Below are 15,306 nucleotides of genomic sequence, written 5' to 3'. Positions count from 1 at the left end.
AATTGTGACATGGCCTATACAAAAAAAGCGCAAGCATGATGCCTTCAATGTGCGAGCAAACAGTTTCCTATGGATTTTTCATGGCTTGCTGTGTGAATACATGGCATGGAAACAACAATAAATTACACCTATGAGCTCCACATTGTTGCATATTAGTATTAGTGAAATCACGTGAGATTGGCACGTTGGCTTGCCAGCTGCGGTCCAACTAAGCCGCATGCTCCGAATCAATGTTTTATTACAATTTTAATTCCGAACAGTTGCTGATCAACTCTTTCAGACATGGAGGAAACCATGCACGGACCAGAACTTCGCTACTACGGCTGTCAGTCAAGCCAGTGCTTATCTCACTCTCGACTGCTGATGAGGTCTTCTGGCAAGCCCGTAGCCAGGGGGGGCAGTGCGTAGGGGCCAGAGCCCCCCCTCTTTCTTCAGTCACAACTCTACGCAAAGACCGCTTCGCACTGTCATGCTGTCAACTAATAATAAAACAGTATTTAAAAAGTTGCATAATTTACATACTGCGATTTTTACTGAAAATAATTACTGAAAACTAGGTGCTTTCCTCAAATAGCAAGTGCCCCCCCCTCTGACAAAAATTTCCTGGCTACGGGCCTGGGCCTGTCTTCTGGTATGCACAGATTGACAGGGAGCTTTCCGTCACAGTTTGTCATCAGCTGCTTCGCCAGTAGTCAGCAAATTTTATCGCAGCCATGCTGCCTAGGCCACTATGCCTAACCAGCGCTGCTTGCAGCATCTGACACGCGAAACATGTCTGAAAAATCTAGCAGCCCACCATGCAGTGTCTGAAATTTCAGTTGCCATTACGCATTGGTTCTAGAGGTAGGTGGCAGTGTCAAAGGAAAGTCCAAATAATAGCACAGGTATGAAAAACAAGGCTGCTGAAAAATCAATCAGCAACTGTATTCAACATTATTGCTAGCATGCTACCAAATACATTGAGCTGCTTGCAAAGAAATATTCACTTCGCTAATCCAGACAATGTATCAGATCACAAATTTGCGTGGCAGCAGCAGAATATGCACTGAATTAAAGCATGCACAACCAAATTTTAAATTTACTTTGTTATATTTTATAATTTGTTATATAGGCGTTCAACTGTATTTTCTTCGAATATAGGTCCCATATACAACTCTGGTCCTCAGACTCACAATGTGCCTAAATATGAGAAAATGTGGCACAGTCGAACCCACTTACAATGATCCCAGATATAACGACCACATTTCAGTGCATTTACAATTTTTTTTACCCTCCCTATGGAAACTGCTTCCAGACATAAGGAACGTTTTTTTTTTTTTTTAAATCACCATACTGTTACAACTGTAATGACAAAGATATCACAAGCGTCGCTGTGGTCGCATGGCTCCTGAAGTCAGGAAGACAAAGACAAAACGATCAGTGTCGCTGGTTTCCACGCGCTGGCGTTTGGCTGGAACTGCTCGGGTGCTCTTTGCGCTGGACCTTACGTGACTGGGATTAAACGCCAATAAACCCCATATCACAATGAATGCTTCGAACCCGGTCACAGTAAAAAGAGGGCACACACGAAGTGCCAAAGCACGGAAGCACAACCAAACTGGCCGCACGACGGCATGCACCCCACTCACCCCACTCCAGTCAAACTGCAACGATAATATGGCCTTTGAGATCAGCGAGCGACCGCCGTGTGCGGATTTTGGAAGTCGCATAGAAGGAATGGAAGAAGGTCACTCGCTTTCAAGGCGGAGGCATACAGCGTAAAACAACACGGCGCGGGGCATGCACTGGCACGTGCGTCGGTGCAATATTCGATGCCACGATGACGGCACTCTCATTTTTGCACAATCATCCGTGAGGCACCACATGCATTAAACCTATTCAAATGATGTGGAACAACCATCAATGTCCTTCCACAATGGGAACAACGGCTGCACAACGCGCCGCCCTCATGTAATGTTGCAAAGGGTCAGCGGTTACTACGCCATTATCAGGAGATTACGGTTCTTTGACGCTTCTACACATCGCCAATTGCTGATAAAAGTTTGCGATGACGTTCTACCTTTCAAACATTGCATTTTTTTCTACCCGAAGCAACATAGATAACATAAGTTTATGGCTCTTGTGCAGCTGATATGCAGTCGTAACGTAGAAACCACAATATCTGAGACCTTCATAGAACGGCAGCATGCCGCAGTAGTTTCCAAAGTTACCGCTTCCTGCCAAGTAGAACGCTTCGCTCGTGTGTGCAGAATATAGTCATGTCCCGTTGGAAGTAAAATATATCACAAGCTCTCGAATAAAACATGGTGGCTGCGCTCACAGTTTCGAAATGACAGGAGATCAGAGCCTGGTGCCGTTTTGAAAAAGCTATATGATGCCGCATTTCATTCTTTAGATAGTCCTTTGTAATGAAAATTTGCGGCTAGGTGAGGGGATGCACCGGGAACAAAAATGACACTGAAAATCTGGTTTTCAGACGAAAGTGCTGCTGAATCATAAGTGCCAATGTCAGCTTTAGAGCCATTTTATTTAGCGTTTTCAAGGGCGAGTCCATATATAACAAACTACTGATGTAACGACCACTTTTCGCGGAACTATCGAATTTGTTATAAATGGGTTCAACTATAACACTAACGACACAACATCGATATGCCAAGAGGCGTATTCTTGGTCAGTCACTTTTGATGCACATCAGGGCGCGAGGCGGAGTCGAGTAGAGTTACTCTCCACAGCTAGAGAGCGCCTGTTTTTCTCTGCTGATGGATGGAGTCGCCGCCACCGTGGTGATGCAGCTCCGCAGAACAGCTGCCACAACTTCGGGCTCATTGTATAAGCCAGCAGACATCCGGGATGTTCATACAGCCCCGATAAAGACCTCAACTGGTCGACACACACAGTGCCTTTAACAACACTACTACTAATGAGTATGACGGAAACGTCATGTCTTGAAAGCCCCCACTGACCTTCCTCGGAGTCGCTTTCAGCTGAACCTCTTGCCCGTGCTTCCTTCCTGCGCTGCTCAGCCATATCCAGTCGGCTCAGCACCAGTGGTTGCTGCTCTATATGCCGGTGCTCTGATGTTGAGGCATCAAGCCGAACAGGTGATTGCCGAACAGGAACAGGACTCGATGTGGAAGACGGTGGCGGAGACTGCGCTAGCGGAAGACTTGGCCTCAGAGAGGCTGCTGCTGGCTGCCGTACAGTGGCCGGGGTCATAGCAGATGTGAAAGACGCTGGCAGTGACTGAAAGTTCTCTTTTGTTACCTGTGTGTCACCCAACCAAACCATATCATCAATGGAGAACACAGTGCACAGCATCAGACCAAAACAACTCAAGTATCCTTGGACAAGCATGAATTGAATGCAGTCATTTGACTGACGAATGTAGCTTTATGTAAAGGTAATGACTTGTTTGGCCATCCATGCAATAAGCACCTAAAAGTACCAGAGCACAAGTATTAATGTTTTCTATATAGCTATAAAATGTGATTGCAAAAACAGAATTTAAACAGAGGTAAAATTTTTCGATAGTGTGCAAGAAGTCCATAGGAGGTCTCAATCAGATGCCAAACTACTGCAGTCGCAATAACATAACAGTGTTCATGAGTTCAGCCATTGAAGGCCTCAGTCGGTAACAAATCTCTTCCTCTCTGACTAGTAATATTTCACAAGAGCCTAACTACTGCAATTCCATTTAACTAATTAAGCCAATCACTGTTGCATGACATTTACGACATATAAAATTAATAAATGGCAAATATATCAGACTAAGGTTCTTTTACACAAACACAAAAAAAAGAATTACTGTATTTGCATGAATACAACACAACCACGAAGAAATGAGGGGGTACTTCTGACAACCCAGAAAGTGAAAGAACAATACTGACTTATATAGAAACTACAGCCATGGATAGAATGTGTTATAACAGTGGAATGTGTGATCAATTATGGCAGTGTATGCTTTCGGGGTTGGTACCGCATGGGAGGCACTGCAGTATGTATCACCCATTGCACTATGCTAACACGTTCCACTGATATGCTGCCCCGAGAATTCAGATGTGCGTGCGCAGCTGCATTTGCATATATCATGCCTCAAGAATATACAATGCATTTGTGGTCTGGGCCTTCAAACACTTCTACACTGCCACATCCTATTCCCAATATTCACCTTTCACCCCCAATCCAACAAGCATCCTCCCGTTCATGCGCACCAGTATTCTCTCAAAATATCAAAGTCTGGCTTTCCTGCATAGCTTAAGTATCCAGTGATTGAACTTTTTGCATAGTGAAGGATGAAATGGAAATAAAATATCCCGTTATACAATGAGCATGGTTCTGAATATAATGCAAGGTACTTTCTTGATGTGGTAATTTCATAAAATCATCTGACATTATATTCATGCAAATATTATAATTGTCGCAATGTAAAAGTGGAAAATGAGTGCAATAATCTATAAATACCTGTAAGTGGTGGAGAGGTGGCACATCATTGGCCAGTGGCCGCCAGGGCTCTGTGCTAGCCGGATGGCTGAGATGCTCTGAAAAGGACTGTTGAGAGACATGGGGTCCTTGGGGTTGAGGAGGGGGCCCTGAGTGGCTTGTGGCCAGGTTCAAAGGAGTCAGAAGAGATGGGGGGCTTCGCAACGGTTCATGGCCTCCTCCAGAATGAGATGAGCCTACAAAAAGCAAAAAGGCATCTACAGTATAGACCACTTAAAATGTAACCATTTATAGTGCAGGACTGAATATAATACGGTCTTTTCAGACTCCCGTTAATTTTCCCCCAGCACTCTATGTATATGCGTATTGCTTATAGTACAGTTCCGGGAGACGAAATACCGGTTAAAGTGCGGCTGCCTGGGGCTACCTCGGTTACAGTGCAGCTGCGCGCGAAAGCTCGCGTCCACGCTCCTTGCATTTGCCGTGACTCGTGAGTAATGGCGGTTTGAACTTACATGACGTGTGCCCTGAAGGTTAAACCTACAAGCGCCCGCCCACTTCACTCACACTTTCCCCTTGGTAGACATCGTTTCGTCTGGTGCCTCGTGCCAAAAGCAAGACAATCCATTAGCAACCACCCTGTTGTTCGGACGCGTCTCGTTAGGCCTACGGGCGCCGGAATCGCAGAACGATTTCAGAAATTGGACTTAAGTTTCAGGCGAGTTTACAGAAAACGAAAGCTCAACGTGGAATGTTAAAATACGATCACAGAAACCTCGAAACGGCTGCTTCGTCTTGCGTCTGAAGTGTCTGCGTACCTCTAGTGCCTCAAGCGGAAGGAAAAGCGTTTGCGGAATTATAAACATGAAGATCGTCGACGCTCGTCGCAATGGACCTTGTTGACGACACTGGCAACGACACATTGGCTCGCGATGCTGAGCTCGGTTTCAGTGATTTAAGCTCCGATCAGCGTGATATGCCGCTGAGAGCTCGCGCTGCCGGCGTACAACAGTGCCCTCCGAGCACGAAAGCAGCGAGGACTCCAGCAATGTGACGTCGGGCGATGAAGCTGGTTACCGTCTGGACGTACTGTCGCGCGGACCGTTCGGGCATCCTGAGACGTTACACGGAAGAGGCATTCTGTGTTGCTTCAAGTGCGAGTTTAGCGAGCGAGTAACACCTGCGCAGCACTATGCGATAACGGAACTACTGAAACTCGAAAGCGCGCGGCGCAGAGTTGAGCGAAATCGAAACCTTTACCATGTCGTTATCAAAGCCAAAAAGTTATTTTTCTAAGAATCTAATAGAAGTAGACAAGTAGCATTTTTTTCTGTTATAATCAAATGAAACGATTCAACAAAACAAGTGGTTGAGTACAAGAGACCCAATTTTTTTAATGGAGTGCCTTCGTCATCGGGTAAGTACCTGCTGAATGTCCCCGAGAGGCTCTTATCGTGTCCTGCATTTACCTCTATTTCTCGGTTACTAAAGCTCTGTTTGCGATTACACTGACGCCTTCGACGCTCTAAAGCATTACTCTATCACTTCAGCTTAACTTTTTACTTGCCTTTAGTGTCCCTTAAACACCACATCGACGTCACGGTGGCGAACAACCAGCGTCTAATGGAGCGAGCTCCACCAGGCCCCGAATCAGCGATGGCCACCGAGGGCGAAAAATCAACCGCGGCGCGTTCCAGCACGAAGCGCGCAAGTGGAGCTACTGTACTCTGGTCGCATACTTTAATTTGTATTTTTTCTGCTAGGGGCGCTCAACCCGGCTCAATATGTAATGGTTGTAATAAAACTGCCCTTAGTAGCTGCGCAACACAGACTCCATTTTGTTCCTATATCACACTTCTTTTTTCTCTTCCCATCCCCTCTTCCCATTCCCTGCCCCTTGTCTTGTTTCAACTTCTTCTATTTGCAGGCCGCCATAGGATTGCTTCATTCCCCCCAGCATTGTTTGCATCCCTCCTGGGATGATACTTGAATATATTCCCAATAGCAGCGGATTCCATGGTGTCATTGGGGCCAATGTACCATATGGTCTTTAAGTGTCCTTGTTGACTTGCCGTCTTCATCACACGAAATGGCCCGTTATAGTACGCGTTCAGCCTTGGCCCTCTTTTTACCAGCACGAAGTCACCGACGTCGATTGTTGGCAACGTTGTATTTTGCCTCTTGTCAAAGTTTCTCTTTATTCTTTCACGATACTTGATGTACTATCTTCAGTTCTGGCTGCTTCTGTGAGCTTTATGTTCTTGTCAATGCCAAGGCTGAAATCCGCAGGCAGATAAGGTGGTTTCCCAGTTGCAGCGAATAGAGGAGTGCATCCCAGGCCGGTTGTATACGAGCGGTTGTGGTGAGCTACTGCCGCTTCCAGAGAGCATTTCCAACCACCAGGGAATGAAGGATACATGCTAATGTATTGTTTGATGTCTCTGATAGCCCTTTCAGCTAGCCCATTTGCGGCGGGATGATAGGGTGCAGTGAACCGTAACTGAATGTTACGTTTTTCAGCCCATTCCTGTAGCCGACGGATTCGGAAGGCAGGTCCATTGTCGGAGACAATTACATATGTGTTGTCAAACATTTTCCGGTTCAAAAAAGAAAGTACGCTGTTGGCATCTTCTTTACCAGGTCTTGCTGCAATCATCCTGGTGCACTCATCGATACACAACAGGAAGGCTTGTGTCTTCTTAACTCCTTCAGACTTTTTTCGTAGTTCTGCGAAGTCTAGATGAATAACCTCAAATGGTGTTGTAGAATATTGTGGCATAACCATTTTTTGCGTTGGTTGCTTAAATTTTACTTTGTTAATCTGGCATGTATGACATGATAGTACATATTCTTTTGTTTCTTGCTTCATACGAGGCCATGAGAACCTTTTTGTCAATTTCATGTAGGTTCTCCAAAAGCCATCATGGCCTCCTGATTTGGGGCTATCATGATACAGTTCCAATATTTTTGGAACCAATGATGTAGGAACTGCAACTTGTCCATTTTTAGTGCATTGCAAAACCTCGGTTCCTTCCCATATCTTTGCAACATTTGCCTCTTCATGACTGTCGGGAAGCATAATGGCTAATCGCGACATTGCATCTGCATCCTTCATAGAAGCTCCCGGGCGATGAGCTACTTCAAAATCAAACTGCTGAAGTTCACCCACCCAACGGGCTATCTTTCCCTTCACTTCGGCCATCTTCAATATGTACATTAGTGCTTCGTGATCTGTGTATAGCTTGAACTTTGCGCCTTCCAAATATGAACGGAAGTAGCGGACGGCGTTTAAAATGGCGAGAGCTTCTTTTTCTGTTGTGGTATAGTTCAATTCAGTTTTGTTGAATGTGTAGCTGTAGTATCCAACTACACGGAGCTGTTGGTTTGGTGGTCGTGATGAGTCTCTCTGATATAAGACAGCTCCCGTTCCATAGTGCAATGCATCGGTGTTCAATTTGAAGGGCAGCGCAAAGTCTGGTAAGCACAAGATAGGATCAGAAGAAATGATTCGGACCAGTTCTCGGTAAGCGTCATCGCATTCTTCTGTCCAATAAAAGGGGACATCCTTCTGCGTCAATCTTGTCAGGCAGCGACTTTTTAGAGCATAATCTTGAATGAACGCTCTGAAATGGCCTGCCAAGCCTAGAAACACACGAAGTGAATACACATCGTACGGCTTTGCTAGTTTTTCGATGCGAGCTACCGATTCTTCTTTCGTGTTCTTCGTTGTTCCGTCCAAAACTCTACCAAGAAATGTCACCTTAGTTTTGAAGAACTCGCTTTTCTTGAAATTAACTTTTAGCTTAGCATCAGATAACGCTGCCAGGATATGAGCCAGGTGTTCTTCATGCAACGTTTCACTTTTAGGGCATATGATAATGTCGTCTACGTAAACATTGCAGAAGAGTCCAATATAGGGATTCAAAACTGTGTTCATCATCTTTTGAAACCAACTAGGTGAGTTTTTCCATCCAAACGGAAGGCGATTGTATTCGTATAGGCCAAATGAAGTCGTAAATGCGGTGTATGGCTTGGTGTCTTCTTGTAGTGGCACCTGCCAGAAGCCCTTACACAGGTCTATCCGAGAAAAGCAGGTACAGCCTCCGGTTTCATCGATGATGTCGTCTATCCTCGGCATTGGAAAAGGAATCAACAGGATTTGGTTATTTACTGCTCTGTAATCCGTACATAGCCGCCAGCTGCCGTCTTCTTTTGGAGCAATGGTGATAGGTGATGATGATGATGATGATGTATAGTGTTTTTTGGCGCAAGGGCCAGGGATGGCCAAAGAGCGCCATGGTGATAGGTGAAGCAAAGGGAGACACCGATGGGCGAATTACATTGGCATCTAACATCTTTTGAAGTTCTTCTTTTAGCCACGCCTTCTTTTCTCTCGTCAAGTTGTATGGTTTTTTTCTTACAACTGTTTTGTCGGACAGGTGAAATGGAACTTCAAACTTGGTTGTCGCCGGTGGATATCCTCCCAAGCAGACCAGTTCGGGGTAGAGTTGAGGTATTACACTGTCTTTCTTCAGCATCCGTAGGTGGTATTCTTTTTGTTCAGACTTTGTTTGGTCAGCCTCTTGATCAACAGACACCGTATCGTCCCAATAAACATTCAGTCTCAACAACATGTCCGGACGAGATAGGAGGAAGTCGTACTCCACAGAATCTGAAACTAATGCGACCACCTCTGCCTCTTTAGATTGGTACTTTAATTTCAGGCGTGCCCATTCACAATACTCTCTCTTGCTTCCATCATACCCACGCACAAGAACCGACCTTCCTCGGAACACCTCTTGTGGGTTAGCGTTGCTTTTCCTAAGAATGGAGAAAGAAGCTGCGCTGTCTATAAGTGCTCTTATACGTTGTCCATTAACTTCAAGTTCGACGTGTAACAGACTCGTAGAAATTGAACTAACAGTTTCGTTTTTTGTCATAGGGTCAGACTGATAACCCTCATTTATTCGTTTTTTTTCTGGCTGGGGAAAATGCGTTCCTCGGGCAATGATTCCTTTTCTGCGGTAAGCAACGACGTTTGGTGACTTCCTTGTTGCGAAGGCTTTGGTAAGCATTCAGGAAACTCTCTGTTCCTCGATGCTTCTGCCCCTTGAACTCCCCGATAAGGCTTTGTCGTCCTCTCCGTCCAATGGCAGGCGATCTCTTGAAGTAACTCCAGCAAAGCCTCCATAGTTTTTGGTGCTGCAGCTTGAACTTGTCGTTGCAATTCCCGAGGTAGGCCATGTATTATCAGCGTTATAACAGACTTCAGCTGAAGTTCCGGCTCTGCAAGTTGAAGTAGTAGATGTTTTTTGAAGAAATACTCAAGCACAGCTCCAGACCTGTAGCGATAAAATATCGCTTGATCCCATCGCTCAAGCGGGCTGCCACGAAAAGACGAGATGAACCTCTCCTTCCATGTGCTCCATGCACCACAATGATCTCCCGTGATACGCAGCTCGTACCATTTTCTTGCTATACCATTTAGAAAAGGGAGCATATGCTTCACTCTTCTTTCATCTGTGTCCCAGCCGTTTTGTTGACAGGCGTATTCAAAGAATGCAATCCAAGCTTCTGGATTTCCCGACAAACCATCGAACGGTTCAGGTTGCACAACCTCTGTAGGAACGCTTTCCTTGAGACTGAGAGCCATGACAAGAGTACTGAAGCACAACGGATAGATCTGAATGGTAAGTTGCCTCCGATGCAGCTGACTTCTGTACTTGCGATAGCACAAGGCGGTTGAAAAGGGAGACTTGAAGATTTATCTTCACGGACCCTTTTTCTAAGAGTTCTTCCAAAGACATAGATGCCTTCTGCAGAACGACAGATACGAGCTCAGCTGTCGTCACGTCGACGGGAAGATAGACTGGCGGGTCTCCAGGGAGCGCGGACTTCATGAAGACGAGGCTGTCTTTGTCTGGCTGAACGAAGAAGGTTACCCACATCATGGATCGTATAAAGCCGACTGCGCCAAAATATGTAATAAAACTGCACTTATTAGCTGCGCAACACAGACTCCATTTTGTTCTATATCACACTTCTTTTTTCTCTTCCCATCCCCTGCCCCTTGTCTTGTTTCAACTTCTTCTATTTGTAGGCCGCCATAGGATTTCTTCCTGTCGACTGCGCCAAAAATATGTAATAAAACTGCACTTTGTAGCTGCGCAACACAGACTCCATTTTGTTCTATATCACACTTCTTCTTTTTTCTCTTCCCATCCCCTGTCCCTTGACTTGTTTCAACTTCTTCTATTTGCAGGCCGCCAATGGTTCAATGTTCAATGCTTCAATGGTTCCAAGGTTTACATTTGGAAATGCAGTTGTTTGCTTGAAGTCAGGGGTACAATCAGGACTCGATGGAAACCAAAGGTCAGTGGGACGCCTCGCATTGGGCGCCCTTGGGAAGACTACTAATGAAGCTGTGCAGGCTGATATGGGCTGGACAAATTTTGAAGCAAGGGAGGGTCAGAGTAAAATTGATTTCGAAGAACGACTGAGAAAAATGGAAGAAAGTAGATGGGGTGCAAGAGTTTTCAGGTATCTGTACAGGCAAAACAGTGACTCACAGTGGAGCAAAAGAACTAGGAGGCTTACCAGCAAATATGTGACCGGTATGGCCAGCAACACAGCAACAAATAACGTCAAACGCAAAGTGAGAGAGGCTGAGACAAGGTTATGAGTGGCGGCAATGGAAAAGAAACCTGCTATGACTAACTACCTCAAAGGAAAAAAGGAAATCAGGAAAGAAACAATTTATGAAAACTCAAAGGGAAGCTCCCTACTTTTCTAAGTGAGATCAGGATGCCTTAGAACGCGCAGTTATAAAGCGAAGTACACCAAGGACGAAGCCGCATGTGCTTGCTGTGGTAAAGCTAGAGAAACGGCGGAACATGTTTTATTGGAATGTGAAGAAATCTACCTAGCTGCAAGTCTAGGCTCCTCTGACCTCCTTGAAGTCCTTGGGTTCAGGGATAGCACGGCCAAAGTAAACATGTCAGCTGTAGAAATTAGTAAGAGGCGGTTGGAGGTTTGGTGGCAGAAAAGTAGGGAGACCAAAAACAACGGAGACGTACAGGAACAGAGTTCCCAGTAATGGTTCAAAAAGGTTGATGCATGGAATTCTTTGTATTTGTGTGTTTCCCAAAATAAAGGCAGGACATTAGGCAAAATATTAACTAGAGCTTGGTGGCGCAATCCACCACCCCGTTTCAAAGGGGACGCTCATAGCATCCATCCATCCATATCTGGTCTATAAATGTACATATAATAACCGACAAACATAGTTAAGGTGTCATTTTTTGCAAAATAAGCAGTATATTCTTTTTATTGAACTTCTGTTATTAAAGTCCGTGCTTTGTTACTTGAATAAAGGTTTAGAGGCCTCACTGACGTGTGATAAGCAGCAGCCCACTGGTACCGATTGCAGTCCGTGCCATTTATCGATTCAAATTGTATGGCGGTAATATTTGCGAACGGGTGGTCGTTTCTTTTGAGCAGCATCACGCAAGTTCGTTTTAATTAGATATCAATAATATCTCAGCTAGTTTATGCGTCCAACATTCGATAGCTGCCACCAAGCGAATGTGTTTAAATACGGTGAACTTTATCAGCTGCGGCGTTTCACTGGCATAACGGCTGCATGCACGGCTACCGCCGTTAGTGATCTGCCGTGTCTGGCCGTGTAACGACGTGTTGCTTGAAAAAAAAAAAAAAAGTGCTAGCCAGCGCGAAAATTCATCGTTGGAACCGAGCACAGTCTGCTTGAAGACTACCCAGGAAAGCGGATTAACCTTGCAGCCCCTGGGCATGTGCGCCGGTCAGTAAAAAAAAAAAAAAAAAATAGCAGTGCTTCGTATTTTCAACTTTGAATTTCTTTCCATGCAAGGCGGATAAAACAGATTCCTGTAGTCATTTCTTAAAAGTGGGAAATATTAATAATTATTAAGTTATTGTTTTTCCAAAGCAATTCAAACGGGGTTGTCCAGGTAGCGTGGGCAGCTTGCAGACCAATAATCTGCAATAAGCTGCCCACGCTCTTGCTATTTTGCCAAGTTGCTGAAATTTTTAACATGGAATACAGCGTCAATAATAAACTGTTTTGACTTTCTGCATAAATGATACACCGCGATAAATTCACTGCACATTAGTGCCAAATGTACTTCCAGTGATACAGTTAGATTATTTAAAGTTGATACATAATAAAATGACTGTGTTTATTACTAGTATCTGGCAGAAACAATTGTCATCTAATCGCGGCTTGACTAAGCACAGCCCACACAAGGACACCACTGAAAGAAATGCCCACTCAAAACAGTGTTGTGTGTGTGTGTGCTTTTCTGTCATGGAGCGTTTTGTGCATTGTTCTTTGTCATACATGGATCACAAACTCACCCACAGTAACTGAGGCTCTTTTTTTTTTCAACTCCAGCCTCCAAGGCACTCAACTGTCACCATAATGACAACAGGTCCTATTTAACTACGTGCCTCACCATGAAATGTTTGCAAGTTCACCAGATAAGGAGGTGTGAGCCCTATGAGGAAAGCAGCAGTCTACAGTTTTATCATAAGAAGCCAACAAACAATGACACCGAGGACAACATTGGGGAAATACTTGTACTTACTAATTGAATTAAAGAAATTATAAATTAATGGAAATGAAAACAGATGAAAAAACAACTGTCCGCAGGTGCGGACAGTTGTTTTTTCATCCGTTTTCATTTCCATTAATTTAGCATTTCTTTAATTCAATTAGTAAGTACAAGTAATTTCCCCAATGTTGTCCTCGGTGTCATTGTTTGTTGGCTTCTTGTGATATTATAATAAAAATCGGGCCCCTCGGTTCCCTTTCTTCTAGTCTACAGTTTTGTATCATACCGAGCAGGAATGCAAAATTTGATATACAAGCTTACTTGCTTTTAAGGGCGTTTTATGTCAGAGATATAACATGATGAGTCCCAACTTGTTTCTTTTCCAGTCATTATAGCCATGACGACCAGAACAGAAACAATGTAGCAAGCTCCTGTTTACTAATGCACAAACTCTGTCATCTGCTCTTTGCAAATCAGCTTGACGGGCCAAGTATCACCAAGTATCACGTGCTCCATCACAACGATAATTTGTTGCATGAAAATGCAAAGAATTTTAAAACGATCAAAAGCACTCAATGCAATTTTAAGGAAATGATACTTCATGTTGACTGAAACTCTGGCAGTCACTCTTCATTTTATTATTTAATTTAAAGCACCCTCAGGGCCACATGGCATAAAAGAGGGGAGTGGCTACAAATTAGTATAGTAAAACAAACAAGTGCAGTGAGTTCTGGTAACGTGATGATTCTCCTGATTATACAATGTTAGCTAATGTTTGCAAAAAAAAGTTTATCTGTGGTTTCATTCCCGAGATGTACTTTGTGTTACAGAAGGACTTCGTGTTACATGAACCAATTCCTACCTTACTGCGATGATCGACACGGTTTGCAATGTACTGAGGCCGCAGTATGAACTCGTCGTGAAGTGTGGTGGACAATATAATGAAATAGCAAAAGACGGGCGGTAGCTAGTGGAATAAGTGCTACGTTAGTTTTCATTGAGGTTATATTCACGGTACGGTTATAATTAGAATGAAACGAGTAGAGTTATTATGTACTAGTTCAAGTGAAGTAATAAAATTAACGTGACTGGGATCCCATATTGCAAATGCATATTCAAGTTTCGAGCGTATTAGAGTCTGTAAAGCTGTAGTTTTAAGTAGATGGTGCTTTGGAAAAGTTTCGCTGTAAGTACCCGAGCATGTGATTAGCATTGTTAATGACATACTCTATATTAATGGTCCAATTTAAGTTATTTGTAATGTGTACACTGAGATATTTATATGACATGACGAAATCTAAGGGAACGTTAACATGGGAAAGTGCTAGGATTAGAATTAGATCTGGATACACACTTTATTTTACATTTGTTAACTACAAAAGGCTCATGTACAGTTTGCATGAAATCAATAACTAGGCTAACCTTGCCCCATAAGAGATAGCTAGAAAAGGCAAGCTCACACAACCGGCCTATTTCACACTTCACAAACTTGAGAAATCACTAAAAACAATTTTTATTTCTCTTCAAACAGCAGATGACAAACCTGAGCACAGTGTGCTTCCAAAAGGATTTTGAAATATACTCACAGAATAAGTTTGGCTAAACATTCAGCGAATCAACAGTGGACGAACAAGGGAAGCCTCAGTGTGGGAACTTGTCTTAGTCCCGGCCCTCACAAATATTTTTGCGTGTTGAAACGGCTCCAGGCTGAGGCTTCCCTTGCTCCCCTCTGTTACTCAATTGAAATGTTCATCTCCTTGCAACCTCTTTCTTTGCCTTGTTTGAATACATATACAGTCCAACCTGCTTATAACGAATTCCTGGACATAACGAAGTTTTTCCATTCCCCGCCGTTACTCCCTAGAGGCACATGTATTTGAGACCTCTAAGTAACAAAGTGGCAGCGGGAGACCCCCTCGAAATAACGAATTTCCCCCGCCGACAACCTAGAGATTTCGCCCTAAATTTTGTCATTTTTGCGCGGGCAGCAACCGCAAGCACCTTCTCCGCCGCGACGGAATGCGAAGCGCACTTGAATTCACGGCGACTGCGAGGTGAGAGCGAGCGCACGTGTGCGCTTGTGCAAGCGTGCACGAGGCGGGCCTGCATTCCTCGACCCGGCGATCTTGCCACCGCGGGCGTGACCTTACCCCCTCCCGTCATTCAAACCTGATCCCGCCGCTTGCTGCCGCTGGCCTAGCCCGCCAAGCCGGCACTCTCCTTTTCCTGTTGATGTTGCCGAAGGAAAAAAGAAAACATTTTTTTTTCAACGCGC

The 15,306-nt window shown here is 44.4% G+C and overlaps 1 protein-coding gene across 3 annotated transcripts in view; it reads right to left on the bottom strand.

Annotated features, from left to right (window-relative positions):
- The window catches only part of LOC119433248 (genetic suppressor element 1), a 174,613-nt gene that overhangs the window by 42,582 nt on the left and 116,725 nt on the right, over positions 1-15,306 (bottom strand). For all 3 annotated transcript variants that reach the window (XM_049671327.1, XM_037700395.2, XM_049671336.1), the window contains 2 exons: positions 4,462-4,676; positions 2,964-3,264 (listed from right to left, as the gene is read on the bottom strand). In XM_049671327.1, the coding sequence (XP_049527284.1) occupies positions 2,964-3,264; positions 4,462-4,676 (516 nt within the window). The remainder of the gene's footprint in view (positions 1-2,963; positions 3,265-4,461; positions 4,677-15,306) is intronic.

Source organism: Dermacentor silvarum, chromosome 1, assembly GCF_013339745.2.
Source record: "Dermacentor silvarum isolate Dsil-2018 chromosome 1, BIME_Dsil_1.4, whole genome shotgun sequence".
Taxonomy (NCBI): domain Eukaryota; kingdom Metazoa; phylum Arthropoda; class Arachnida; order Ixodida; family Ixodidae; genus Dermacentor; species Dermacentor silvarum.
This window is presented reverse-complemented; position numbering and strand designations above follow the sequence as displayed.